The sequence below is a fragment of the Moschus berezovskii genome, chromosome 18, assembly GCF_049115385.1.
Source record: "Moschus berezovskii isolate FMDL1 chromosome 18, NW_MosBer_1.0, whole genome shotgun sequence".
NCBI lineage: Eukaryota > Metazoa > Chordata > Mammalia > Artiodactyla > Moschidae > Moschus > Moschus berezovskii.
In genome coordinates, this window is record NC_142477.1 from 67,707,387 (window position 1) to 67,734,123 (window position 26,737).

The 26,737-nt window shown below is 41.5% G+C and overlaps 1 protein-coding gene across 1 annotated transcript in view; it reads left to right on the top strand.

Annotated features, from left to right (window-relative positions):
• Nucleotides 1-199: 199 nt before the first annotated feature.
• NAIP (NLR family apoptosis inhibitory protein) overlaps nt 200-26,737 on the top strand; it is a 43,573-nt gene continuing 17,035 nt past the window's right edge. Inside the window, 9 exon segments of the mRNA XM_088827744.1 lie at nt 200-2,249; nt 5,528-6,095; nt 8,350-8,449; nt 12,279-12,360; nt 13,928-13,979; nt 16,627-16,746; nt 18,946-19,045; nt 24,792-24,873; nt 26,521-26,578. Of these exon segments, the coding sequence (XP_088683870.1) occupies nt 5,531-6,095; nt 8,350-8,449; nt 12,279-12,360; nt 13,928-13,979; nt 16,627-16,746; nt 18,946-19,045; nt 24,792-24,873; nt 26,521-26,578 (1,159 nt within the window). The 5' untranslated portion in view covers nt 200-2,249; nt 5,528-5,530.

Consider the following 26,737-nt stretch of genomic DNA (forward strand, 5'->3'; position numbering starts at 1 on the left):
TACTCTCCCCCCACCCACCCCGGCCCTTCCCTTTGGAGCAGCACTCCATTGCCATGAGACACTGTGCTCCTCCAGTCCACAGATTCTTCTCCTTTGACTAAAGAGCAACAAACTTGTTTTAGTTTTGTCATTTGACAGTATTGCAGGAGAGATTAAAAAAAAATTATGTTGGCTAGGAAAATTAGATCTCGTGAAAGAAACAGACAACAGAAAAGAGCTGTGGGAAATTGAAAGTGTAATTGCTGAATTTAGAATTACTACTGGAAAGTTGGAAGATGCTGAAGAGGAAGTCTCCCAGAAAGTGCAGCCAAAGGACGGAAAGAATATGTGAGCAAAAAAATAAAGGAACTTTGGTGATAAATTCCCATCTGAATAATGGGAATACCAGAAAGAGTGAAAATAGAATAGTAGGCAGTAGGAAATTACCAAAGAACTTATAGAAGATAATTTCCTGGGACTGGTGGGAGGCCCACACATTCAGCTTGAAACAAGTCCACTGGGTTCAGTAAATGTAGAAAGACCCACACCAAGACACAATAACTTTGAGATTTTATAACCCATGGATAAAAGAGAAAACCCTAAAAAGATACAGGAAAGATGGAAACTAACACCAAAGAAATAAAGACATGTATGTACTAGCAGCTGAAACATTAATCAGACTTAAATTACTTAAAATACTTCTGTTGTGGGACTTGGTTTTGTGAGGCCTTTGGAGTCCCAAAGAAAGGCAATGCCAAAGAATGCTCAAACTACCACACAATTGCACTCACCTCACACTCAGCAGCAGCACACGCTAGTAAAGTCATGCTCAAAATTCTCCAAGCCAGGCTTTAGCAATATGTGAACCATGAACTTCCAGATGTTCAAGCTGGTTTTAGAAAAGGCAGAGGAACCGGAGATCAAATTGCCAACATCTGCTGAATCATGGAGAAAGCAAGAGAGTTCCAGAAGAACATCTATTTCTGCTTTATTGACTATGCCAAAGCATTTGACTGTGTGGATCACAATAAACTGTGGAAGATTCTGAAAGAGCTGGGAATACCAGACCACCTGACCTGCCTCTTCAGAAACCTGTATGCAGGTCAGGAAGCAACAGTTAGAACTGAACATAGAACAACAGACTGGTTCCAAAGTGGAAAAGGAGTACGTCAAGGCTGTATATTGTCATCCTGCTTATTTAACTTATATGCAGAGTACATCATGAGGAACGCTGGGCTGGAAGAAGCACAAGCTGGAATCAAGATTGCCGGGAGAAATATCAATAACCTCAGATATGCAGATGACACCACCCTTATGGCAGAAAGTGAAGAGGAACTAAAGAGCCTCTTGATGAAAGAGGAGAGTGAAAAAGTTGGCTTGAAGCTCAACATTCAAAAAACAAAGATCATGGCATCTGGTCCCATCACTTCATGGGAAATAGATGGGGAAACAGTGGAAACAGTGTCAGACTTTATTTTTTTGGGCTCCAAAATCACTGCGGATGCTGATTGCAGCCATGAAATTAAAAGACGCTTACTCCTTGGAAGGAAAGTTATGACCAACCTAGATAACACATTAAAAAGCAGAGACATTACTTTGCCAACAATGGTCCGTCTAGTCAAGGCTCTGGTTTTTTCAATAATCATATATGGATGTGAGAGTTGGACTGTGAAGAAAGCTGATTGCTGAAGAATTGATGGTTTTGAACTGTGGTGTTGGAGAAGACTCTTGAGAGTCCCTTGGACTGCAAGGAGATCCAACCAGTCCATTCTGAAGGAGATCAGTCCTGGGTGTTCACTGGAAGGACTGATGCTAAAGCTGAAGCTCCAATTCTTTGGCCACCTCATGCGAAGAGTTGATTCACTGGAAAAGACTCTGATGCTGGGAGGGATTGGGGGCATGAGGAGAAGGGGACAACAGAGAATGAGATGGCTGGATGGCATCACCGACTCGATGGACATGAGTTTGAGTGAACTCCGGGAGTTGGTGATAGACAGGGAGGCCTGGCGTGCTGTGATTCACGGGGTCGCAAAGAGTCGGACACGACTGAGCAACTGAACTAAAGTGAAGTGAACTGGAGTCCTGACTAACCCTGCTGACTCAGGACCCTAGAGAAGTTACTGGTGATTTCTCAGGAAATTGCAACTTGCTCTGGGTGTTAATTCCTCACATGTGTTCTCGCTGCTTCCCATTAAAAGGACAAAGAGAATAGTTGTCTTTACTCTCTGCATTCTCCTTCCATTCAGCTGGGACTCTGGATAAACTTCTAGGTAAGTAAATTACCATCTCTGGCAAAAGTACTTTTCTACTTATGACCCTCTTACTTCTTTTACTCTTGTTTCTCTCTTTGGAGGCAAAAGGACAGGCACTGGAGTCATACAGATGGGGACTTAAATCCTTTCCAGCAGCAGCACTAGTAGCACAACTCTTGGCACTGCAGTTAAAGAGCATGAAACCTGGAGAGGGTCTTGGAGATCTCCCCAAAAAGGCCCTGGGACTAGCAAAACTGACACCTGGACCTTGTAGAAGTGCAGGAGTGATTCCAGTTAGTTTGTTGCCACCCTGTGATTATGTATCTCCAGGGAGGCCTGGAGCTATGGTATTGTCTATTGGCCAAACCTAAGTGAAACATACTAGCTACTGATGAATGTAGCTCTGTGCTAGAATCTGAGAGGATAAGGACAACCCATTCCAGCTTGTTGGAGACAAGTCAGGTGTCCTACTTTGGGCTGCATGACCGAAGCAGCATAGAATATCCCTCCTTAGGTGAGAGAGTGGTTTCCCTGAGACAGGTTCCTAGCACGTATCTAGGTGGTTCATTACCTAAAATGAAGTGTGGACTGTATAACGGAGAAAGGCTCCTGAAGCTGGGCCCGGAGTCTGAGACCTGGAGTCTGATATTTGCCTGTCTTTTGTTTTTATTTTTGTATCGTATCTTTTAACTTTATTAAAGTCTGATGTAAGTATACTATGTAGAGGCTTGTGAGTTTTTTCTGTCATCTGACCCTCTATACTTGCTGAAGCTGGCCCTGCGAATGGTGGGATTATGGGAACAGTTTTTGACTTGATTATTTAAATGCTGGCTCAGGCTTTGTTTAGGAGAAAAAAAGTGGAAGAACTACCTCGAACCATTGATGCCAGGTTGGCTGATGAAGGCATCTTGATTTCAATTTTCTCTAGTACTATAATTATTCATGGGGGGAAAAGTATACCAGTAGATTTTTATTTTTATTTTTTGCTATTTTTAAAAATTGAAGTATAGTTGATTTATGGGCTTTCCTGATAGCTCAGCTGGTAAAGAATCTGCCTGCAATGCAGAAGACCTCAGTTCGATTCCTGGGTTGGAAAGATCCCCTGGCGAAGGGATAGGCTACCCACTCCTGTATTCTTGGGCTTTCCTGGTGGCTTAAGACTAAAGAATTAACTTGCAATGCGGGAGACCTGGGTTTGATCCCTGGGTCAGGAAGATCCCCTGGAGGAGAGAATGGCAACCCACTCCAGTATTCTTGCCTGGAGAATCCCATGGACAGAGGAACCTGGTGGACCGCTGTCCATGGAGTCACAGTCAGACACACCTGAGTGACTCAACACAACACAGCACAGCATGTATCTGTTAATCCCAAATTCCTAATTTTTCCCCCTCTCCTCCCCACCACCCCCAGCAATGGAATTTAAAGGTGTTAGATCCAGAGCCAGCAGAAGCATTTAAATAGGTTAAAACAAATTCAGAGAGAGGGGAATTCAGTCAAAAACAGTGAGGCAAGCAAGGCAGGCCTCAGCAGCCAGCCCGGTATCAGTGGTTCTAAACCTTTCTCCGCCTTTTCATGGTCTGGGCTGCTTTGGCAAAAATGAAAGTACTATGAAAGTACTAGGGAAAGTACTAAGGAAGAGCCCTAGGCTGCCAAGTCCACCAGGCTTTGGCCGGTTTCTTCTGTAAAGGGAAGGAACTTGACACCAAAGGGAGAGTTGCAGTTGCGCAGATACTTCTTTTGGCTGGAAAGTGACCCTTATCTGCTAACTGCTAAAGGAATTCTACAGGGAGAGCGCGTGAAGACACAAACTGAAATGAAGGCGCTCTTCAGTCAAAAAGCCCAGTAACCTTGCGACTGATGAGAGCTTCCCGAGGAACCACTGCTGAAATGGACTTAACGTCTTAAAGACAAAGGAGTTCTTTTCTTTACACTGAGTACTGCCAGATGAAGGGCATGCTTGGGCTTAAACAAGATCTTCAGTGAGCTGCAGCTTCTGCAGAAATGTGGGTAGATGGGCAAATTCCAAATCAGCTGGGCCTGATTAAGGCACGGCACACACAGCAAAGCTGGACACATAGAACTATCCAACTCCACCTGTAGGCATTAGACGAATTACTTTGTTGATTCCTGAAATGTTGAGAATGCAAGCGTGTGACTTTGAACTTGTTATGTGATGAAATCAGTTCAGTTCAGTCACTTAGTCGTGTCCGACTCTTTGCGACCCCATGAATCACAGCACGCCAGGCCTCCCTGTCCATCATCAACTCCCGGAGTTCACTCAAACTCATGTCCATCGAGTCGGTGATGCCATCCAGCCACCTCATTCTCTGTTGTCCCCGTCTCCTCCCACCCCCAATCCCTCCCAGCATCAGACTCTTTTTCCAGTGAGTCAACTCATTGCATGAGGTGGCCAAAGTATTGGGAGTTTCAGCTTTAGCATCAGTCCTTCCAGTGAACATCCAGGATTGATCTCCTTTAGAATGGACTGGTTGGATCTCCTTGCAGTCCAAGGGACTCTCAAGAGTCTTCTCCAGCACCACAGATTTCCCCTAATCTATCCTTTCTTAAGTGACAATTAATGCTGTGATAAGGGAGCCTCCAACTACTTGGACTCCATAGGTGACCTTATTGTTGAAGGCAGGATAAAGGTCCACTGTTACGGATCTCCTAGCATATTTTCTCTGAATTAGACTAAATTATAAGCAGAAGAGCAATGTAATTCTGGAGAAAAAATAAGAGTAAAGGGTTGAAACACAGCAGGGGAAGGGGAGGGTGGGACGAACTGAGAGTTGCATTGACATATATACACTACCATGTGTAAAGTAGGTAGCTATTGAGAGGCTGCTGTAGAGCACAGGGAGCTCCGCTTGCTGCTCTGTGATGACCTGGAGGGATGGGATGGGGAGGTGGGGTGGAAGGGAAGGGAAGCTCTAGAGGGAGGAGATGTATTCACATTGTTGTATGGGCTTCCCTGGTGGCTCACATGGTAAAGAATCTGCCTTCAATGCAGAAGACCCAGGTTCGATTCCTCGGTCAGGAAGATCCCCTGGAGAAGGAAATGGCAATCCGCTCCAGTATTCTTGCCTGGAAATCCCATGGACAGAAGAGACTGGTGGGCTACAGTCTGTTGTTGTACATCGGAAAATAGCACAACATTGTAAAGCAATTATCCTGCAATTAAAAAGAAATATGGTGTAACCAGCAAAAAAAACAAAAGAAAGGAAAAGGGTTTAAACAAATCTCAGGACTAGTAAACCAAGTGACGATGTTCATGAACCTCTGTTTTCCCTTTTCAGAAAATGGCCACCCAGGAGAAAGCCCCTGAGGAGAGGATTTCACAGTTTGATTATGCTCTGCTCCCAGAGATGTCTGCTTTTCTAGGTATAAATGCACTTCAGTATGTAAAGGAAGTAGAAGAACACAAAGACAGAGAAAAAATGCAAAGAGGCTTTAATTCACGAATGCGTAGTGAGGCAAAAAGGTTAAAGACTTTTGTGGCCTATAACACCTTCAGCTCGTGGACGCCCCAGGAGATGGCAGAGGCTGGGTTTTATTTCACTGGCACAAAATCTGGCATTCAGTGCTTCTGCTGTAGCTTAATCCTCTTTGGTACTAGCCTCCAGAGTCCCCCCATGGAACACCACAAGAAGTTCCATCCAGACTGTGAGTTCCTTCTGGGTAAAGATACTGGTAACATTGCCAAGTATGATATAAGGGTTCAGAATCCAGAGCACACGTTGCGGAGGGACAACAAAGCAAGGTACCAAGAAGAGAAAGCCAGACTCAAATCCTTCAAGAACTGGCCATTTTATGCCCAAGGGACGTCCCCGAGGGAGCTCTCAGCTGCTGGCTTTGTCTTTACAGGTAATTTGAAATCATTTTCTGAAATATTTCACTGCAATTAAGTTTAGGTTCAGTTGCAATATTTTGTAAATCTTTCCTCACTTGGTCAACATGTCATACTAGGTACATCTATTTTCTCAAGATTCAACTTCAGTAATTTTACTTTAGCTTTAATACAACATGTCAGTTTACCAAAAATATATGCAAAATAAGAAAGTGACTTTTTCTAAAATTTTGGACGTTAGATAATACTTGACTGGGTTTCTAAGGCCCTGAAAATAAACTTTGCGGTCAGCCTGACCCTAGTCTCCTTCTAAACCATCCTCCTTTCACTGCTCTTAAATGATTGTTCTCTGATTCTTTAAAATTCTTAAATGATTGTTCTTTTAATTGCTGCAGTGTGGAGGGTTTTGATGTGTGTGTGTGTTTAACCTCAAGTTTAATTATAACATATGTCAAGTTGCATTTCAGAAAACTGTGTGTGTGCTCAGTCACTCAGTCATGTCCACCTCTTTGTGACCCTGTGGACAGGGGCCCACCAGTCTCTTCTGTCCACGGAGTTCTCCAGGCAAGAATACTGAAGTAAATTGTACACTGAGTTGTCCTAGCCACGCCATAAATGTCATGAGAGATCTGAGTGAGAATCCTGATTAATACATCCGACTATCGTTTACTGAGCAGCTACCTGATGCTAGGCCCACCACCACCACCAGGCATGGAGCAAGCACTTACACCAATCCAACACACTTGTCCTTTCCTGCACTTCACAGCTAATGTCACTGAGGCCCAAAGAGTTTAAGAAGTGTGCCTAAGGATAGCCAAGAAAGACCTACTGTACAGCACAGGGAACTCTGCTCAATGTTATGTGGCAGCCTGGATGGGAGGGGAGTTTGCGGAAGAATGAATACTTGTATATGTATGGCTGAGTCCCTTTGCTGTCCACCTGAAACTATCACAACATTGTTAATCGACTGTGTGCTGTGCTTGGTCACTCAGTCATGTCTGACTCTTTGCGACCCCATGGACTGTAGCCTGCCAGGCTCCTCTGTCCATGGGATTCTCCAGGCAAGAATACTGGAGTGGGTTCCCTCCTCCAGGGGCTCTTCTCGACCCGGGAATCAAACCCAGGTCTCCTGCATTGCAGGCGGATTCTTTACCATCTGAGCCACCAAGGGAGTGACTGTACTCCAATATAAAATAAAAAGTTTTAAAAAAGAAAATATTTAAATACATCTCAGGTACACTGCACATTGCTTGACACACAGTACATGCTTCCCTGGTGGCTCAGACGGTAAGAATCTGCCTGCATTGCGGGAGACCAGATTTGATCCCTGGGTCAGGAAGATCCTCTGGAGAAGGAAATGGCAACCCACTCCAGTATTCGTGCCTGGAGAATCCCATGGACAGAGGAGCCTGGGAGGCTACAGGCCATGGGGTCGCAAAGACTTGGACATGACTGAACAACCAACACTTTCATATGTTGGATATATGATATGTTGCTACTATTATTGTTAATTAACAGCAGAAGCTTGAAGAAATTCATATTGATAGTGTTACCCAAGTTGGATGTAAAGAAGAAAATTTAAAAGATTTCTAGTATAGGATTCCCCAGATGTCACAGTGCACTGATCACTTATTTCTTCAAGATATTATAGTTAATGTCCTAATTGACCAGGAGACTGAAGCAGAGAAAATGCAGAAAAATCACATCCTTCTGTCATGGTCACAACGGTTGGAGTTTGTAGTTTGACTTTGATTTGCCTACCAGTTTGTGTACCATTTACATCTCAAAATGCCTAAGCCACAAGTTAGTTTTCTTCTTAGTTTTGAAAGCTGATCCTTTTGTAATTCCCCTAAAAACAGTTGTCAAAAAAGAAAAATATACTTGTCGACCATACATCTCAAAAGTGGAAAAAACTGTGCCCCAGTTTCCACAGAAATTTCATAGCAATGCTGCAGCTTAGGTCTTTTGTGCTTTACTTCACGAGCACAGGGTTCCTCTGCTTTCCCACTGCTTCGGTGGGCATGTTGAGTTCAGCAGCTTGGGGTTCTGTGAAGTATAGCCACTGCTAAAAGGTGAGGTTCGGGCTTCAGAAATGGTGTCTGAGGGCAGTGGGACTGTGGATGGGGATTCAACCAGATGAGAGTGTGAATAAGCAGACGTGATGGAGCCCATCTCATCTGTGCCCAGGGCAGTCAGCTTCCAGAGACACCCCTTCTGGACGATCCCATGGTCCTATTGCCAGGCAGTCTAAGTGTCTTGCTTCCTATGTAGGTAAACGTGACACTGTCCAGTGCTTTTCCTGTGGTGGATGTTTAGGAAATTGGGAAGACGATGATGATCCCTGGAAGGAACATGCCAAGTGGTTCCCTAAGTAAGTAGATAAATATTTTTTGCTTGTAATTTTTTTTTTTAAGACAAAACTGAAGCATCACCTTCCCAGAGCAGAACCTTCAGTTTTGTTCTTTCTCCTTCCTAAATATGGAGAAGGAAATGGCATCCCACTCCAGTACTCTTGCCTGGAAAATTCCATGGACAGAGGAGCCTTGTAGGCTACAGTCCATGGGGTTGCAAAGAGTCGGACACGACTGAGCGACTTCACTCACTCACTTCCTAAATAAGAATGCTCCAGAATTTATTCAAGCAAGAAAGCCCTGATGACACTGAAATATTTTAATTATATAATTTTAAAATAGTTTCTTAATATTGTTTTATTATCCAAAATACTAAGATATGATTTGCCAAGTACCTTTCCCCAGAAATAAAAATAACTAGATTATTTTAAAGCAAATCTCAGATATTGTATAATGTCACTTGTTGATATTTTAGCATATGACTGTAAAATGCAAGAATATTTTTTAAAAACATGACCATAGTATTATTCTGCCTCCTAAAGAGAATTAGCAGTAATTCCTCAATCATATAAAATATCTGAGGCAGTGTTCAAATGCCCACATCCCCTCTCTCTTTGCTGTTTACTCCCTTTACTGATTGGAAGTAGGATGCAAACAAGGCCCGTACATTACATTTGGTTGATATCTCAAGATTTTTAGTTTACAGATTTCCTCCTCCCTGACTTTTTCTTGTCACTTTCTCATGAAAGGAGCCGTGTTGTCTGTCCTATAAAACTTCCTCCCCTGGGTTTGGCTGAATGTTTTTCTGGTGTCATTTAACATGTTTCTCTACTTCCTGTATTTCCTGTAATCTAGTAGTTGGATTTGCAGTGTGCTTTGGCTCATTTTATTTAACATACTTGTCATGTACCTACCACATGCAAAGAAGTTGCTGGTTAGATCTTAGGTCAACCACAAAAAAACTGGGCTGTTTTTAGGATTGCATGTCATCTTTCACACAGACAGCCATGCTCACAGAAATGGAAGGCTGTCTTATCTGTTCAGTAAGAAAAAAAGCAATATGAATGTGTAGTGTATGGACTAGTTTGAAATATATAGAGGAAAAAGTTAAAATATACAAATCAAACAATTGATAACTTAAGGTTTGGGTTTGTCAAGAGATGAGGTGGAGAGGGATTTTTCACATTTTACTTTGTTCACCTCTATCTTGTTTAAATTCTAGGAAATAAATGTATTTCTTTTAAAGTTGTAAAGAAAGTGAGGGGGTGGGAGGGAGGAAGAGAAGGAAAAAGAGAAGGGATTCGGGGAGAGAGAGAGATGGAGAGGAAGCAGAAAGGGAGGGGAGCTCTTCCTGACAAGCAGATGGAACAGTTATAGGGACGCATGAAGCCAGACGTTAAATAGTAATTACTTTTTGGCCGTGCATCATGGCTTCTGGGATCTTAGTTTCCCGATCAGGGATCAAACCCGCATCCTCTGCAGTGAAAACAGAGAATCTTAACCACTGGACCACCAGGGAGCACCCCCAGATGGTTAAATACTTTGAAAGTCATTCTGGTTTGTTGACCAATCAAAAACAGACACCCAGCCAATCATACTTAGCGTTGGCAGCGCACCGCGTGGGTATGTACCAAGTGAACATCAGGCCTGGCTCTTGGGCACCTGTCTCAGCTCTGGCCTCAGCCAGTGCTTCATTTATCCTTAGGGCCACGATGTTCAGTGTCCCTGGGCTATACACCGGACGGCTCCCAGCACCACCATTCACACAGACCCGCATGCGATGGTCTAGCACCCGCCAGAGCTACACATTCTGTGTCAGGTGGCCCTCATACACCTTCTCTGATGTACAGCCTAGGGAAGGGTGAGAAATGTAGGGGAAGATGTGAGTCCCGTGCTCAGGTCCCGAGCGAAGGTCTGCTGCTACAAAGGGGAGGGCAGAGCACAGAGGCTCGGAGGTGCACAAAGCTGCTTCCCAACACCCAGACCCTAGCCATGTTATTGAACCTCTGCATCTCGTTTGTAAAAAAAGAAATGATAATCCATAGCTGGTTGGCTGTTGTAAGGATTATAGACAGAGTATATGGAGCAAATGCCTTGTGAAAACTACCATGTATTATATGACCATTTCACCTTTCACCTGTTTGTCATCATGAGTATATGGTTAGCCAGTGTATTTCAGAGCTGGAATTAGAACTAAGACTCCTCCAATTTCTTGTTGATTGTGCCCTAACCTTAACTGTTTGGGCATCATTTTTAAAATATATGTTTACTTATCGGCTGCTTCGGGTCTTAGCTGTGGCACATGTTATCTTTGTTACGTCATTCGGGATCTTTCCCTTGCCCATGGACTCTCTAGTTTTGGCGCATGGGCTCAGTAGTTGAGGTGCTTGGGCTTTGTTGCTCTGCAGCATATGAGATCTTAGTTCCCCGACCAGGGATGGAACCTGTGTCCTCTGCATTGCAAGGTGGATTCTTAACCACGGGACCATCAGGAAGTCTCTGGGCGTCAATCTTTGCTTTGTTGCTGCTTTTATTAACTATGGACACAATGTCTGAGTATATTCCTACAATTTAAAATGTTAGTACTCATGTACTGTGTGTGTGTCAGTCGATCAGTCCTGCCCAACTCTTTTCGACCCCATCAACTGTAGCCTGCCAGGCTCCACTGTCCATGGGATTTCCCAGGCAAGAATACTGGAGTGGGTTGCCATTCCATTCTCCAGGGGAGCTTCCCAACCCAGGGATTGAACCCAGGTCTCCCACACTGCAGGCCGATTCTTTACCCTCTGAGCTACCAGGAAAGCCCACTCAGTGTACTAAATCATTGTAAATAAATAAAATGATTTTTATTGTCTTTTTAAAAGAAGCAGTATGTGTTGAGCTCCTTCTCAACCCTCTCTAAGCCTGTGGGGAGGCCCCTTCCCTCCTGTGCTACGTGGATTGTGTGCAGATTCAGGTTGTGTGTGGATCTGAGTTGTGTGGGGATTTGGGGCCCTCCTTGGAAGGATCTGTACACCTACAAACTGGGGACCTCAGTGGCCCAGAGTGGTGGCCCTCGAGCAATGTATGACTCATCTAATGGAGCTCACTTTCTCACGTCTGTTCAAGAGAACAGTGGTGAGACTGACTGCTTTGGGCAGGGGAGGTGGTGTGACAGAAAAAATAACGTTTATCTCTTCCCCGTGAGTGGCAGAAGTGGAGCTAACACTCTAGCCTCTTGACTCTCAGCCCTCTTGTTACTCTGACATCACTAGAAAGGAAGCGTAAATTTGTAAGACAGAGATTTTTAAAAAGTTAACTGAAAATTGCTTCTGTTTTGTGGAAAGGAATATGTTTTTTAAGTGTATTCAATATGTTTTTCTTAAAAAATTCTATCTATTAATTTCCATTGTATATTTCTAAGGAGTAATATATATGTTTTTCAATAGATGAAATTTATTATCATTTGTTACCTTTACTGCCAGTAACTTTTATGTAAGCATAGGAAATAGTTCATCACTGTAGTTTAACTTAACAAAAACAATTCCAATCCATATATTGTTATAAATCCATCTCTTTGATTGTATTATGTTTTGTTTCAGGATAAAAGATAATCTGAAGATTTGGTTTTGCATTATTAGACATGTTATCATTAATGGAAATAGTAATTATATGATAATAAAGATAACTGTTGTAAGTTTTGGGGTAAATTTTTTGACAGTTTTATCAAAGTAAAAAAGAATTGAGCAATTTAAAGTACACAGTGCAATAAGTTTTAACGAATGTTTTTTGTGTCACTGCAGTTATAAAGATACAGAATATCTCTATCACAGTATCAGGGTAAACTTTAATTTTGTTTGTTAATTATAGATGTGAATTTCTTCAAAGTAAGAAATCCTTAGAGGAAATTACCCAGTATATTCAAAGCTACGAGGGATTTGTTGATGTCACGGTAATTTATTCTTCTTCTTAATTAATTTTTATTGGAGTGTACTTGCTTTGCAATGTCGTGTTCATTTCTGCTGTACAGCAAAGTGAGTCAGTGTATGTGTACATATGCTGTGAGCTAGGTTGCTTAGTCGTGTACAACTCTTTGCGACCCTATGGACTGTAGCCCGTCAGGCTTCTCTATTCATGGGATTCTCCAAGCAGGAATACTGGAGTGGGTTGCCATTTCCTTCTCCAGAGGATCTTCCTGAGCCAGGGACTGAGCCCACGTCTCTAACATCTCCTGCACTGGCAGGTGGGTCTTCGCCGCTAGTACCATGTGGGAAGCACTGTGCATATAACCCCTCTGTTTTGTATTTCCTTCCCATTTAGGTCACCAAGGAACATTGAGTAGAGTCCCCTGAGCTGTACAGTAGGTTCTCATTAGTTATCTATTTGGCATCATAGTAATTTATAAAAATTTTCTAAATTAATTAGAATGAGGAGAGTACATCCTTCTTTCGTCATGGCCTCTCCTTCTTTCTTCTTCCTTTATTCCATTCCCCTACCTCTCATTGGGCAGGGGGAAGAAAAACATGTTCTTTTGGTCAGCTAGAGTCCTTAGAATGGTCTGCCTTCCTGGGAGTTCTCTCCTCTTTGACTGAGGTCAGTTCCTCCAGCATCCAGTGTCCTCATGAGACATTCAGACCACAGGATGCTACCCACAGTAAGCCTCAGAGATGGTTACGCTATGCTCTATCGGTATGACTTCCCTAGAGGCAGGTGTTGGGAAAACCCATCTTACATAGGTTTATGCCAAAAAAAAAAAGGGCAGGGGGCTGGATTTATTGGCTAACATGACTCAGACGAGAACCCTGCAGGGGCAGAAGTGTTTCTTCAGAGAGAAATCTGGGTGCAATCTTCAGAGAAGAATCGGTTACTCAACACTTAACCATCCTTCTGAATCCAGTTTCCTTCTTGTATCTCATACCTTCCTCATTAGTCAGACGACCTCTGTGATATCTTATTACTTAGCTTTTGAGTTGGATATCTGGAAACACTGACCCAGAAAAGGCTTCTTGTTGAGTATAAACATCCACAGGTTTTCTTTTCCCAGTACACTGTGTAAAAAATGTCAAAATGAATAGAAATAATAAAGGAATAATTCTCTAACAACTCTGCCATTCAATTCAGTGAAGCTCTTAATTTACAGGCGGGGGGTGGAGGAGGGAGTTCTTTTAATTTTTGTTCATAGATAGTTTTATACTTCAAATCAGTAACTTGAATTTTTTTTAATTGAGGTATAGTTGATGTACGCGTGAAACTAAAATATTATACAACACAGTGATTCACAATTGTTAAAGGTTATCCTCCATTTATAGTCACTGTAGAATATTGGATATGTCCCCTGATATATAGGTATATCATATCTATAAATGTAATATATATATATAGTGAATATATCCTATATATGTAGAATTTTTATTGGATATATTCACTATAGAATATTGGACATGTGTGTTAGACACTTGTGGCTTATTTATTTTCTGCACAGTAGTTTATATAATAGCTTGAGTTTTCTTTTTCTTCAGGGAGAACATTTTCTGAATTCCTGGGTCAAGAGAGATTTATCTGTGGCATCAGGTAAAGACTCAGACATATCTAGAAAAGCTTTGTTGGTTTATTTCTTTTGCTTTTTTTCCCTAATCTTTCCACTTTTCTCCTCATTTTATGGTGCCATGGTAATTTTTAAAAAAACCATTTCATTAGAGTTTTTTGGTCTCCTGGGGTGACTTAATTTTTTTTAACATAAATGAACATAGGGAAATATATCAGGGTTGGGTCCTTAATTGAATTACCCTTAAAACAATTAAGGATTCTGGATAAAATGGTTTTGAAAACATTCTTAAATGGATCAGTGTCTATTAAGAAATTAAATGTGAAGTAATAGAAAATAAATGTTGATCTCTGCCCCCAAATCCTGGCACAGAGCTCCTCAGTTCAGTTCAGTTCAGTCACTCAGTCATGTCCGACTCTTTGCGACCCCAGGGACTGCAGCATGCCAGGCCTCCCTGTCCATCACCAACTTCCAGAGTTTACTAAAACTCATGTCCACTGAGTTGGTGATGCCATCCAACCATCTCATTTTCTGTCTTCCCCTTCTCCCACCTTCAATCTTTCCCAGCATCAGGGTCTTTTCAAATAAGTCAGTTCTTCAAAAAGTGGCCAAAGTATTGGAGTTTCAGCTTCAACATCAGTCCTTCCAATGAATATTCAGGACTGATCTCCTTTAGGATGGACTAGTTGGATCTCCTTGTGGTCTAAGGGACTCTCAAGAGTCTTCTCCAACACCACAGTTCAAAAGCATCATTTCTTTGGCGTTCAGCTCTCTCTATAGTCTAACTCTCATATCCGTACATGACTACTGGAAAAACCATAGCTTTGACTAGATGGACCTTTGTTGTCAAAGTAATGTCTCTGGTTTTGAATATGCTGTCTAGGTCGGTCATAATTTTCTTCCCAGAATCAAGCGTCTTTTAATTTCATGGCTGCAGTCACCATCTGCAGTGATTTTTGGAACCCCCCAAAATAAAGTCTGTCACTGTTTCCATTGTTTCCCCATCTATTTGCCATGAAGTGGATGCCATGATCTTAGTTTTCTGAATGTTGAGTTTTAAGCCAACTTTTTCACAGAAAACCCATGTAATTTCCTAAATGATAGGATCATGAGGAGCATGATCTTGTTCTAATATTGGTCTTTGGCCCTGTCCCTGATACAGGGCTCCTAAAACCCTTGTAAACTCCTAAGTGATAAGAGCACTCAGAGCACTTTTGGTTTCTAATGTGGTGACTCTGGGTGGTCTCTTGGTTGGGGGTTGGTCACCGGAAGGAACAAGTTATGATTAGAAGCTTGGAATTTTCGGCCCTACCCCCTTTTCTTCATAGCGGGGAGAGGGGATATAAATTGAGTTAATGATTGATCATGCCTGTGTGAGGACGCCTCCATAAGAATCCCAATAGTTTGTGGATCCAGGAGCCTTTGGGTGTGTGAACACAACCACACTGTAAATGTGACACATCCCTAATCCGTGGGGAGCGAAGCTCCCAGATCTCAGTCTGTGAGCCAGTTCCTCTGGGTGTGTGTGCATGCCAAGTCGCTTCAGTCATGTCCGACTCTGCCACACTATGGCCTGTAGCCCACCAGGCTCCTCTGTCCATGAGATTCTCCAGGCAAGAATACTGGGGTGGGTTGCCATGCCCTCCTCTAGGGGATCTTCCCGACCCAAGGATCAAACCTGCATCTCTGATGTCTCCTGCATTGACAGGCGGGTTCTTTACTAGTAGCACCACCTAGAAAGCCCCCAGCTCATCTGTACCCTTGATCATGTCCTTTGCTAAACAAATGTAAGTGTTTCCCTGGGTTCTGGAAGCCACTCCGTCGAATGAAGTGGAGTGGGAGCAGTCTTCTGGGATTGAGCCTTTAATCTGTAGGATCTGGTGCTACTAAGTAGCTAGTATCAGAGTAAATTGTAGGACACGCAGCTGGTGGTGCAGAGAATTGCTGAGTGGGGAAAGTATCACAAGTATTATGAATGTGACAGTAGTGTAAGAGTAAAGGAGACACACTGGAGGAAAAGACTGAGGTGTTTCCAGTACGTTAAGTCATATTCCAATTAAAAATGAAGTGAGGGCCGGAATCCTGGGATTAAATGTGATACTGAAACAAGCTTTCATCTTAAGGAATTTTGCAGTATCTACTTTTGTTACCATATTTAATACACATAAGTTGGTTTTCAAATCCTCAAGGGGTGCAGAAGACAGGAACCAAACTCTAGGACCAGTGTGGAAAGTCTAATGGAGACCACCCCCGTAGAGCTGACACCCAAAGGGCAAGAAATCAATCTGCCTCCTTTTTAGGGGGCTTCAAGCAAGATTTGCCTTTCTCAAGTCTTGATACTAACTTGGGGAGGAAGGGAAGCTGCTCTAGGTTACTCTTGCTTTATTCTGATGCTCTACAATGAAAAGATAATTTGAAAATATTTTATTATAAAAAGATGAATGTATACAGAAATAAGACCATAGCAAATCCCCACCATGTATCCACCATTCTATTTCAACAATTTAACACGTGGTCAGTCTGGTTTTGTTTCTCCTTTTCTAACCCCCTCCTTCAATGGTATTGAAACAAACTCAAACATACTGTTCTATCTGTAAACACAAAAGGATAACTCAAATACTGATAGTAGTAATATTAAAGCTTGCTAGTCTCACCGTATGTCTTTTATTCAAGTCTGTTGCAATGGCAGCATCTTTGTTAATGAGGAACTCCGCCTGCAGTCTTTCAAGTACTGGCGCCCGTTGTCCCCAGTGGGAGCAGCAGCTCTGGTCAAAGCAGGTCTTTTCTACACAGGTGAGTCAGCAGTTTGCCCCAAGTTCTTGCCTTGCTGCCCACTGAAACCCCACATGCACTTCATGATTCTGGGCTTGTATTTAACGAGGCTCAGCAGTCCCTACTTCTCATTATTCCTCACATATTCTTTTTCCTTTATGTATCATAAATCCTCTCCCAGTTCTCCACACCTCCTTTAGGTAGTAAAGCCCCAGCCTTGAAAACTTAAGGTCTGGGCTAACAACAAATACAAGTATTCTGTTGGGAATAATTATCATGCCTTGGTACACTTTACTGTCTACCCCCACCCCTCCGGAAACTGTCACATGACTCTGAGTCCCTTGTTCTTGAACCAATGTCCATACCTACGTAGCAGAGGAGCTGGGACATTCAATTTTTTTTTTCTTCCAGGTAGCAATGTGCCCAGCTGAAAATTGGAGTTTCTGTTACTAAGGAAGATTGAGAGATAACTAAGAGTGTGGCTAGCGGTCTTTTAAAAAACATATATTTATTTGACTGTGAGATCTTGGCTCTTCGTTGCGGCATGTAGTGTCTTTAGCTGCAGCACAGGAGCTCTTCAGTTGAGGCATGTGGGAACTAGGTCCTTGACCAGGCCCTTTGCATTGGGAGCACGCAGTCTTAGCCACTGGACCAGCGGAGAATTCCCCTGGATAGAGGGTCTTTGCCACACTCCCTTGGAAGAGAAAGTAAGGAGATTCCTTTTTATATAATTCCTCAGCATGGAGAATCTGCCATCGGTTCATAGTATTCTCTCTTTAGCTCCTGGTCGTCAGGAGTTCCACTTTGTCATGTGCAAAGACAGGGAGGGGTTCCCCTCAACCTCTCCTCTGCCTGAGGTACAGAAAATTGAAACGATATTGTATCCTTTCTGGGGACCTTGCTGACCTTCTCCAGACCAAACGCACATCCTCAGTTACAGTGAAGGTCCATGGGGGAGCTTCTGCTGTGGGGTCAAGTCATGGACACCGCAGAGTAGTACAGAGCAGGGGAGTGCAGTGTTCACTTGAACTAACAGACACGTTCCATCGGTACAAACACTCTTAGTGCGTCGTATCGCAAGCACTTGGAAAGTTAGTGTTCCCCCTTTCTTCTTTCTGTCTCCGTTCTCTCTTCCCCTTGGCAGCCTTGCTCAAGGGCCTTCTGTCTAGTAGTGTCCTCACCCTCTTCCTTTTGAACCTCCTCCTCACCCACAGTCCTAGTCATCTCACTCTTTTAGGATCTTGCAAGCTCTAGGACCTCCTATTTCGGTGCAGACACAAAGGGAGATTTTCCTCTACTCTGGCTTTATAATAACAGCAGGAGTCCAAGAGGAGAAGGAAGATGAGGAATGTTCCATCATCTTATTGGAGTGGGTAGCTGTTCCCTTCTCCAGGGGATCTTCATCTTCTCAACCCAGGAACCGAACCCTGGTCTCCCACATTGCAGGTGGATTCTTTACTGAGCAGATTCCCAGCTGAGCCACCAGGAAAGCCCAGGACTACTGGAGTGGGTAGCCTGTCCCTTCTCCAGTGGATCTTCCCGACCCAGGAATCGAACCAGGGTCTAATGCATTGCAGGCAGATTCTTTATTACCTGAGCTACCACGGAAGCCCTCTTAGAAACTAGGATGTTTCTAGTTCAGTGCTTTGGTAGATCCAAATGCTAATTTCCTTCCAAAAAATAGAGTCTCACACGAAGACTTGATCCTGTTTCTAGTGGAATAAACCTATAGTAAGAGGTGTCTGATTACGATCTTACTTACATGAGAGTGGCTATATTTGCTCACATATATTTTCCTGAGCTCCAAATATATTCTTTCTGATTTATTCATTGAACAGATAACTTATTAAGTGCATAATAAGTGCTAATCACTGTTCTAGGTCCATGAGATTCATTGGGGAGCAAAACAGGCAAAAATCTCCTCCTTCGTGGAGCTTCAATTCCACATTCTGATTTGCAAATCTCTTGCCCCATTGAATGAAGACAGCAGGGTTTGATCAGTGTGCATGGTACATAGGAACATTCAGTGGTACTTGCTCATGACCCCACTGGTGGGAGAAGAGCCCTAGTTAGAATATTTCCTCACTGGTGACACAAAGTTGTGACTTTGTCACAAAATATGATAGAAAATGTAAGTTGGGTTTTGCTAATATGGTTATTATCTATATCACTTGACAAATACATTGGCCTGTGGCACTGATTGAATTTCCTTAATTCTAGGTAAATCAGACATTGTCCAGTGTTTTTCCTGTAGAGGATATTTGCATGAGTGGCAGGAAGGTGATGACCCATTAGAAGAACACGCCAAATTTTTTCCCAAGTAAGTGGAATGAATGCTTAGTATCTACGAATCTGGATGTATTTTAGCAATTTTCCCCTCATTTTATATTCTGATTAAGTCTTTGCCCATGTGTCTCATTCTTACGAAGAAGGATGAGTCTTTCTTTCATTCCATTGCTTTGACAGCCCCCTTCCCATCTAGCCTCCCTCTCACAATAGTTACAGTACAGTTTTGGTTCAGTCACTATTTTCACATTAATATCTATGTTATCATGACTTCATAAAGGTGGAGCCTTGTAGTAAGCAATTTATTTTCTCTCCCTGTACAACTTCCAGTTTTTGGAGGGAGTGATAATTGTTTTATCAGTATGTTTGCTTATTTTTTTTTAATTCACACATAAACTATTTTAAAGTGCACAATCCAGTAGCATTTAGTACATGAACAATTTTGTGCAATTACCTCCACTAATTCCAAAACATTTCATTATTCCAAAAGAGAACTCTGTACCCATGAAGCAGTCATTCTTTGTCTCCGCAGTACACCCTGTTTCCTGAGAGCTACCAGTTATCTTTCTGTTGCTATAGATTTACTCTCTTGGATATTTTATGTAAATGGAAACGTATAATATCTTTTGTATCTGACTTTACTTAGCACAGTGTTTTGAGGTTCATTCATCTTGTAGCATGTCTCAGTACTTCAATCATTTTTATGATTGAGATATATAATTGTACATGTGTATATCTTGAGAGTCACGTGGACTGCAAGGAGATCCAACCAGGCCATCCTAAAGGAGATCAGTCCTGGGTGTTCATTGGAAGGACTGATGCTAAAGCTGAAACTCCAATACTTTGGCCACCTCATGCGACGAGTTGACTCACTTTTGGAAAAGACTCTGATGCTGGGAGGGATTGAGGGTGGGAGGAGACGGGGTCGACAGAGAATGAGATGGCTGGATGGCATCACCGACTCGATGGACATGAGTTTGAGTGAACTCCGGGAGTTGGTGATGGACAGGGAGGCCTGCCGTGCTGCGATTCATGGGGTCGCGGAGAGTCGGACACGACTGAGCGACTGAACTGAACTGAACTGAACTGAACTGAACTGATATATATGTATGTATTTCAGTTTCTCCATCTCCTCACCAATACCTGTTATTTTCCTTTTTTAAAAAAATAGCCATTTGCTTAGTTTTTAAAACATATTTAGCACCAGTTCATCTTCATATTCTCCCAAATGTTTAAATCTCTTCTCCAATCATTCAAACTTGTAATATAGCCCACTGTTTTCATTTTCTTAAAAGAGGCTGTCATGAAGTCTCTGACCTGCTTCAATATGAACTCTTTGTCCTGAAGTTACCCTAGGATCCTAGGATTGTTCTTCAGGTCATCCTGAGGATTCCTATTGCCTCTCTCCTGTGTTTCCTGGATCTGTCGTCATCCTTTTCTTGGCTTATTCACTCACTTTGAAATACTCCCCCACAGATCCCTGGGAAAGACTGCATAAGAAACGCATGTTTTAAGCTTCCACTTAATGCATATATCTGAATATTTATATATAGTTTCTCATGCTTGTTTGGTAGTTTAGCTTGGTATGGAATTCCAGGTTGGAAATCATTTTAATTCCAAATTATAGAGACATTGCTGCATTTTCTAATAACTTCCAGTATTGCTGTTGACGGAGAAGGCAATGGCAAGCCACTCCAGTACTATTGCCTAGAAAATCCCATGGATGGAGGAGCCTGGTAGGCTGCAGTCCATGGGGTCGCTAAGGGTCGGACACGACTGAGTGACTTCACTTTCACTTTTCACTTTCCACTTTCACACATTGGAGAAGGAAATGGCAACCCACTCCAGTGTTCTTGCCTGGAGAATCCCAGGGACGGGAGAGCCTGGTGGGCTTCCGTCTATGGGGTCACACAGAGTCGGACACGACTGAAGTGACTTAGCAGCAGCATTGCTGTTGAAGTTCCATGTCTTTCTGACTCTTAATCTTTTTATTACTTCTTCCCATTCTGGAGGCATTTAGGATTTTCTCTTTGTTTCCAGGGTTCTGAAATTTCATGAAGAAATGGCTAATTTTAAATATTTGTTTTCTGTAGCTCTTTAACATTTTGGAGGGCTTATTTTTCACTCACCAAACTCTTCAAAAATGTTCAACCGTAAGAGGACATTTTGTTGTTTTCACTTTGTAATTAGTAAATGCTCTTCTAAAAATAAATATTAATACAAAAGGTCTTAAATGCTTCTATCTAATTCTAAGATTCTCAAGAGATATAGTTTTGAAGGTGTTTTCACAGAAGTAGTTGCATTTTTCTTTATTTGGATATACTATTTAGTAAATTGTTAAACAGTGGAGATGGTCTTCTTAATTTTTTGAAAAATAAACTAGGAGACAGTCATTGTATCTAGGACCTTTTCTCAACTCTGTCATTTCCTTTTTTGTGAAGCTTTTTATTTCTCTTCTGCCTTTTTTGCTTGTTTTGTTATTGTTTTTTGGTCCCTGAGAGAAGCTTGAATCTTTTGCCTCTCTTTTAAAATTGCAAACTAGGATGCCCTTAAATAAGAGGTTAAAGCATCTGCCTCCAATGCGGGAGACCCGGGTTCAATCCCTGGGTCGGGAAGATCCCCTGGAGAAGGAAACGGTAACCCACTCCAGTATTCTTGCCTGGAGAATCCCATGGACGGAGAAGCCTGGTAGGCTACAGTCCACGGGGTCGCATAGAGTCGGACACGACTGAGCGACGGAACAGAATGGATGACTTAAAGGAAAATTAAAGAAACCAATGAACCTACCACGAAAGTTAAGAAATTGAATATTATCAAGTCCTTGGAAGGCTAGTGTGTGCCTGCCTTCCCAGTTCTGATTATATCCTTGTCCCTCCAGTCCTTCTCTGTTGCTCAGTTCTGCCTGCACTGCAGGAGACCCAGGTTTAATCCCTGGGTTGGGAAGATCCCCTGGAGAAGGAAAAGGCAACCCACTCCAGTATTCTTGCCTGGAAAAGCCTGCCAGGCTCCACTGTCCATTGGATTGCAAGAGTCAGACACAGCTTAGTGATGAAACCACCAACAATCCTGAAATTTGTGTTAATTGTTCCTTCTACTCTGAATGGTTTCAGCAGCTACATATGTATCTTTAAGCATACTTAATTTTGCCTGTTCTATAAATTCAAATAAGTGGAAGCATACTGCATGGTTCTTCTGTGATGATTGACTTGTTTTACTCCATAAAATTTTTGAGACTCATTCATAATTATGTTAGAGTTGCAATTTACTTGTTCTCATTGCTATATAGTATATTGTTTTATGAATATAAAATTTATCCTTCTAGTCCAGATTCAACATCTGGGTTGTTTTCAGAATGTTGCAATTCAAATAATGCCTCTATGAACCTTCTTGGACATAATTTCTAGTGCTCACATTTCTCTAGGATACATAACCAGCCATGGAATTGCAAAGTGATATGACGTGCACATTCAACTTTACCAGATTATGCAAAACTTTTTCCAAAGTGGCTGTACTGATTTATATTCTCACTGGTATAGATGTTTCCATTCTGTCTGCTCCCTCACTAACTTAGTATTGCCCCAATTTTTGTCAATCTATTTACTAATAATGTTGAATATATTTTCATATTTTTCCACATAGTTTCCTTGCTCTTTTTCTTCAGAAACATATCTTGTCTATTCTTTGCCCTTTCCTCTTTCTTATTCAGAGAATATATGAAATGTCCCTCTTTATCTCTTGGTACTCCTTGTTCTTGAGTCTTTATCTGATGTTAATATACTGTAACCACTCCAGCTTTTAGTTTTTGCATGATACTACCTTTTTTGAAATCTTTTTTTTTTTGGCTGCGCTGTACAACATGAGGGATCTCAGTTACCAGACCAGGGATCAAACCCAGAGAGTATGGAGTCCTAACCACTTGGCCACCAAGGAATTCACAAAATAATTTCACTTTTAACCTGTAACTTTAAAATGAATTTCTTATAGACAGCATAGGTGGGTCTTGCTTTTTTAACAGTCTGACAATATCTGCTGTCTTTTTTTGTTGTTATTGTTGTTTGAGTTTTTTGGCTGTGCCCTACAGCTTGTGGGATCTTAGTTCCCTAACCAGGGCCCTGGCAGTGAGAGCAAGGAGTCCTATCCATTGGAGCACCAAGAGATTCCCCAATATCTGCTTCCTAATGGGAGTGTTTAGAATATCTACATTTAATAGAATCATTGTTATGGTTGGATTTAAATCTGCTATTTTGCTATTTGTTTTCTATTTACCCATCTCTTGTTTGTTTCTTCTTTTCCTGACTTGCATTTGAGTATTTTTCAGTATTCCATTTTATCTCTATAGTTGGCTTTTTAGCTGTACAACTTTGTCTTTTTAGTGCCTGCTCTATAATCTACATAATGCACTTTTAACAAATCACAGTCATCTTCAAATAATTTTGTAACAATTGACATATAATATATGAGCCAATGTAACAGTATACTTCTGTTTTCCCCTTCCTATTCTCTGTACTGTTGTTACCATACATTTTACTTCACATGTATTCTAAATCTCACAATGTAGTGTTATATCTTTGTTGTAAACAGTTATCTTTTAAATACATTTTAGAAAGAGAGAAAGCATATTTCATATTTACCCAATGAGTTACCATTCCTGGAGCACTTCATTCCTTTCAGTAGAACCAAGTTCCCGTCTGTTATGATTTTCCTTTTAAGAAGAAACTTAAGAAGAACTTCCTTTAACATTTCTTGTAGTACTAGTCTGCTGGCAGCTAAATTCATTGGCTTTATTTGTACAGAAAAGTCTGTATTTTACCTTCCTTCAGAGTCCTTTCCCTTGATGGGTTTATCTGCACAGTGACCTTGGACAGAAGCATTTAAAGTCCTGCTAGCTTTTTCTTTAGTTGCCCTTCTATTCCTGGGCTCATCTCCAAGTCATTCATCTAGAAAAATAAAAATGATGCGTCCTCTTGCTTTATCTCCTGCTTTCCTGTAATTCAGCAGCTGAGAGTTGTTTCTAGTTTTATCATTTACCTACTCACATTTATAGTTCTCATTTATCCAAGTTAATGATTGTGAATAGAGCTCTGTAGAATTTTCTTCCTTGGTTCTTCAGGCAGACATCATAACTGAGTTTAGAAAGTATCGTATGTTCCAATTTCATGATGTCTAGCCAATTGTTTTTAGGGCATTCTTTAGTCTTCATATTGATGGAGTTTTTTTTTTTTTTCTGAAATAAACTTTTTATTTGGGGGTATTTTTAGATTTAGAGAAAAGGTGAAAAGATAATACAGAGTGTTCCTGTATTCCCATGCTCAGTTTCCTGTAGTACTTACATCTTACATTACCCTGGCACATTTGTTAAAATTAAAAAAGCAGCACTGGTACATTGCAATCAGCTCCAGATGTTTACCTGTGTTTCACCATTTTTTCCCTGCTCATGTCCTTTTTGTTGTCGTTGTCCCAGAATCTATAGATGGAGTTGTTGTCTCTATTTTCTTTCCATTAGGTTCATTTTAGTTGGTTTCATGGATGAGTGTTAAATATGCTCCCATTCCACCAAATTGGCTGGTTATCCCCACCATTACTTTATGAGCCGTTTACATCTCTGCTCCCAAGAGCCACAGTCTACACGCCTTGCTTGATAAAGAGACTGACAGACTCACAGGAAATATTAATTTTATACTTAATCTTTGCCACTAAAACTCTGACAGTGTTTTTGAAAACCTAAAGCAAAGGTTTAATTGCATACAACTATCTTTATAACTTGTAACTTGTGTGTTTAGTTGTCAGTTTCTCCAGAGTGTGAAGTCCTCTGCAGAAGTGATTCCAGACCTTCAGAGCCATGATGAACTTTCTGAGTTAACGGTATTGAATGCCACCTTGTTTATTTTCAGAGTGTGTGACCATGTGATTAAGAACAGTTTTGAGCAAGAACTACTCATCATAAATAAGTAGTGTCAGTCGCTCAGTCATGTCTGACTCTTTGTGACCCCACAAACTGTAGCCTGCCAGGCTCCTCTTTCCGTGGGATTCTCCAGGCAAGAATACGGATTCCCTTCTCCAGAGCATCTTCCTGACCCAGGGATTTAATCCAGGTCTCCTGCGTTGCAGGCAGATTCTTTACCATCTGAGCTACAGGGAAGATCCATCGTAAATAAATCAGTCAATAAATTCTGCCAATATCTGCTAAGCATCTATTAAGAGCTACTTATAGATGGGGATACTACATTAAACACAACATAATGCCTAGCTTCATGAAATGTAGAGTCAGTCCCTTCTACTTTGGTGCCCAGACTTGTTTGGACCTAAGAGTTGATTAGCATCCAAGCTATCCAGATCCCATCAGTGATCTTCATTTGGAGGGCAGTAAGATCTGACTTTCTAGTTGGCTTTTCTCAAAGCTGGGAAGATATGTTTCTTTTACAAAAGCAAATGACCAACCAATCTATTAATTAATGGTCAGATTAATAGGTTGGCCCCTTTAAGAAATTCTATATATTTCTCTGGGATATTCAGTTCAGTTCAGTTCAGTTGCTCAGTCGTGTCCGACTCTCCGCGACCCCATGAATCACAGCACGCCAGGCCTCCCTGTCCATCACCAACTCCCAGAGTTCACTCAAACTCATGTCCACAGAGTTGGTGATGCCATCCAGCCATCTCATTCTCTGTCGTCCCCTTCTCCTCCCGCCCCCAGCCTTTCCCAGCATCAGCTGCTACCAATTTAACACACACACACATACACACACACACCTTATTTGAGGCTGTATGTTAAGTATATTGTCATCCCATGAAAAAGAAAGCAGAGTAATTTGCCATATACTTGACTCATCTTTTACATTTGAAATTGAAGGAAAACATTTGGGGTATAGAAATAGCTGTTTTTATTTTATTGATGTATGTGTGACTTACAGTATTAGTTCCAGGTATTCTACATAGTATTAGATATTTCTGTACATTACAAAATGATGACTACCATGAGTCTAGTTCCTGTCTGCATCATATAAAGTTATTATAGTATTATTGACTATTTTTCCCTTGTTGTACATTCCATCTCTGTGACTTACTTATTTTATAACTGGAAGTTTGTATCTCTTAATCCCTTCCACCAATTTTGCTCATCTCGCCCCACCTCCCTTAAAGAACTTATTTTTAAAAGAAGAAACGTAATCTCCCTTTATCCCAGGTATGTAATATTTAAAATACTTTTAATAACTGAGATCAGAAGCTACACTAAATGGTTTCTGGAGGGTCCGTCTTGCTCTTGACACTGTGATTCTAATCACCTGGTCAGTACTCACTGCTCATGTCCCCCAGGAAATGCACTGTTTGGGTGCCATACAGAAGTAAACACTTGCATATGTTTGCAGACCACTTATTTCATATTTGTAGCACTCCTGCCTGCAACTGGCATAAACACTTGAGGGTGGCTTGTGTTTAGAAAATGTCTGGTTTTTGATTGTAAGTTGAGGCCCCAGTTAGATGTTAATTTAACAGAGAATTTTCTTTTCAAAGGAAACTACAAGTGAAAGCAATCTTGAAGAGTCAACAGCAGTTAGTTCTATAGTGCCAGGTAAGGATTTGGAGGTAGCACATGGGATTATATGAATGTATACATATCTTTGTATATAGAGGATTTTATTATATTATTTATTTATTTATGGCCAAACTACACAGCATGTGGGATATTAGTTTCCCAACCAGGGATTGAACCTGCACCCCCTGCAGTGGA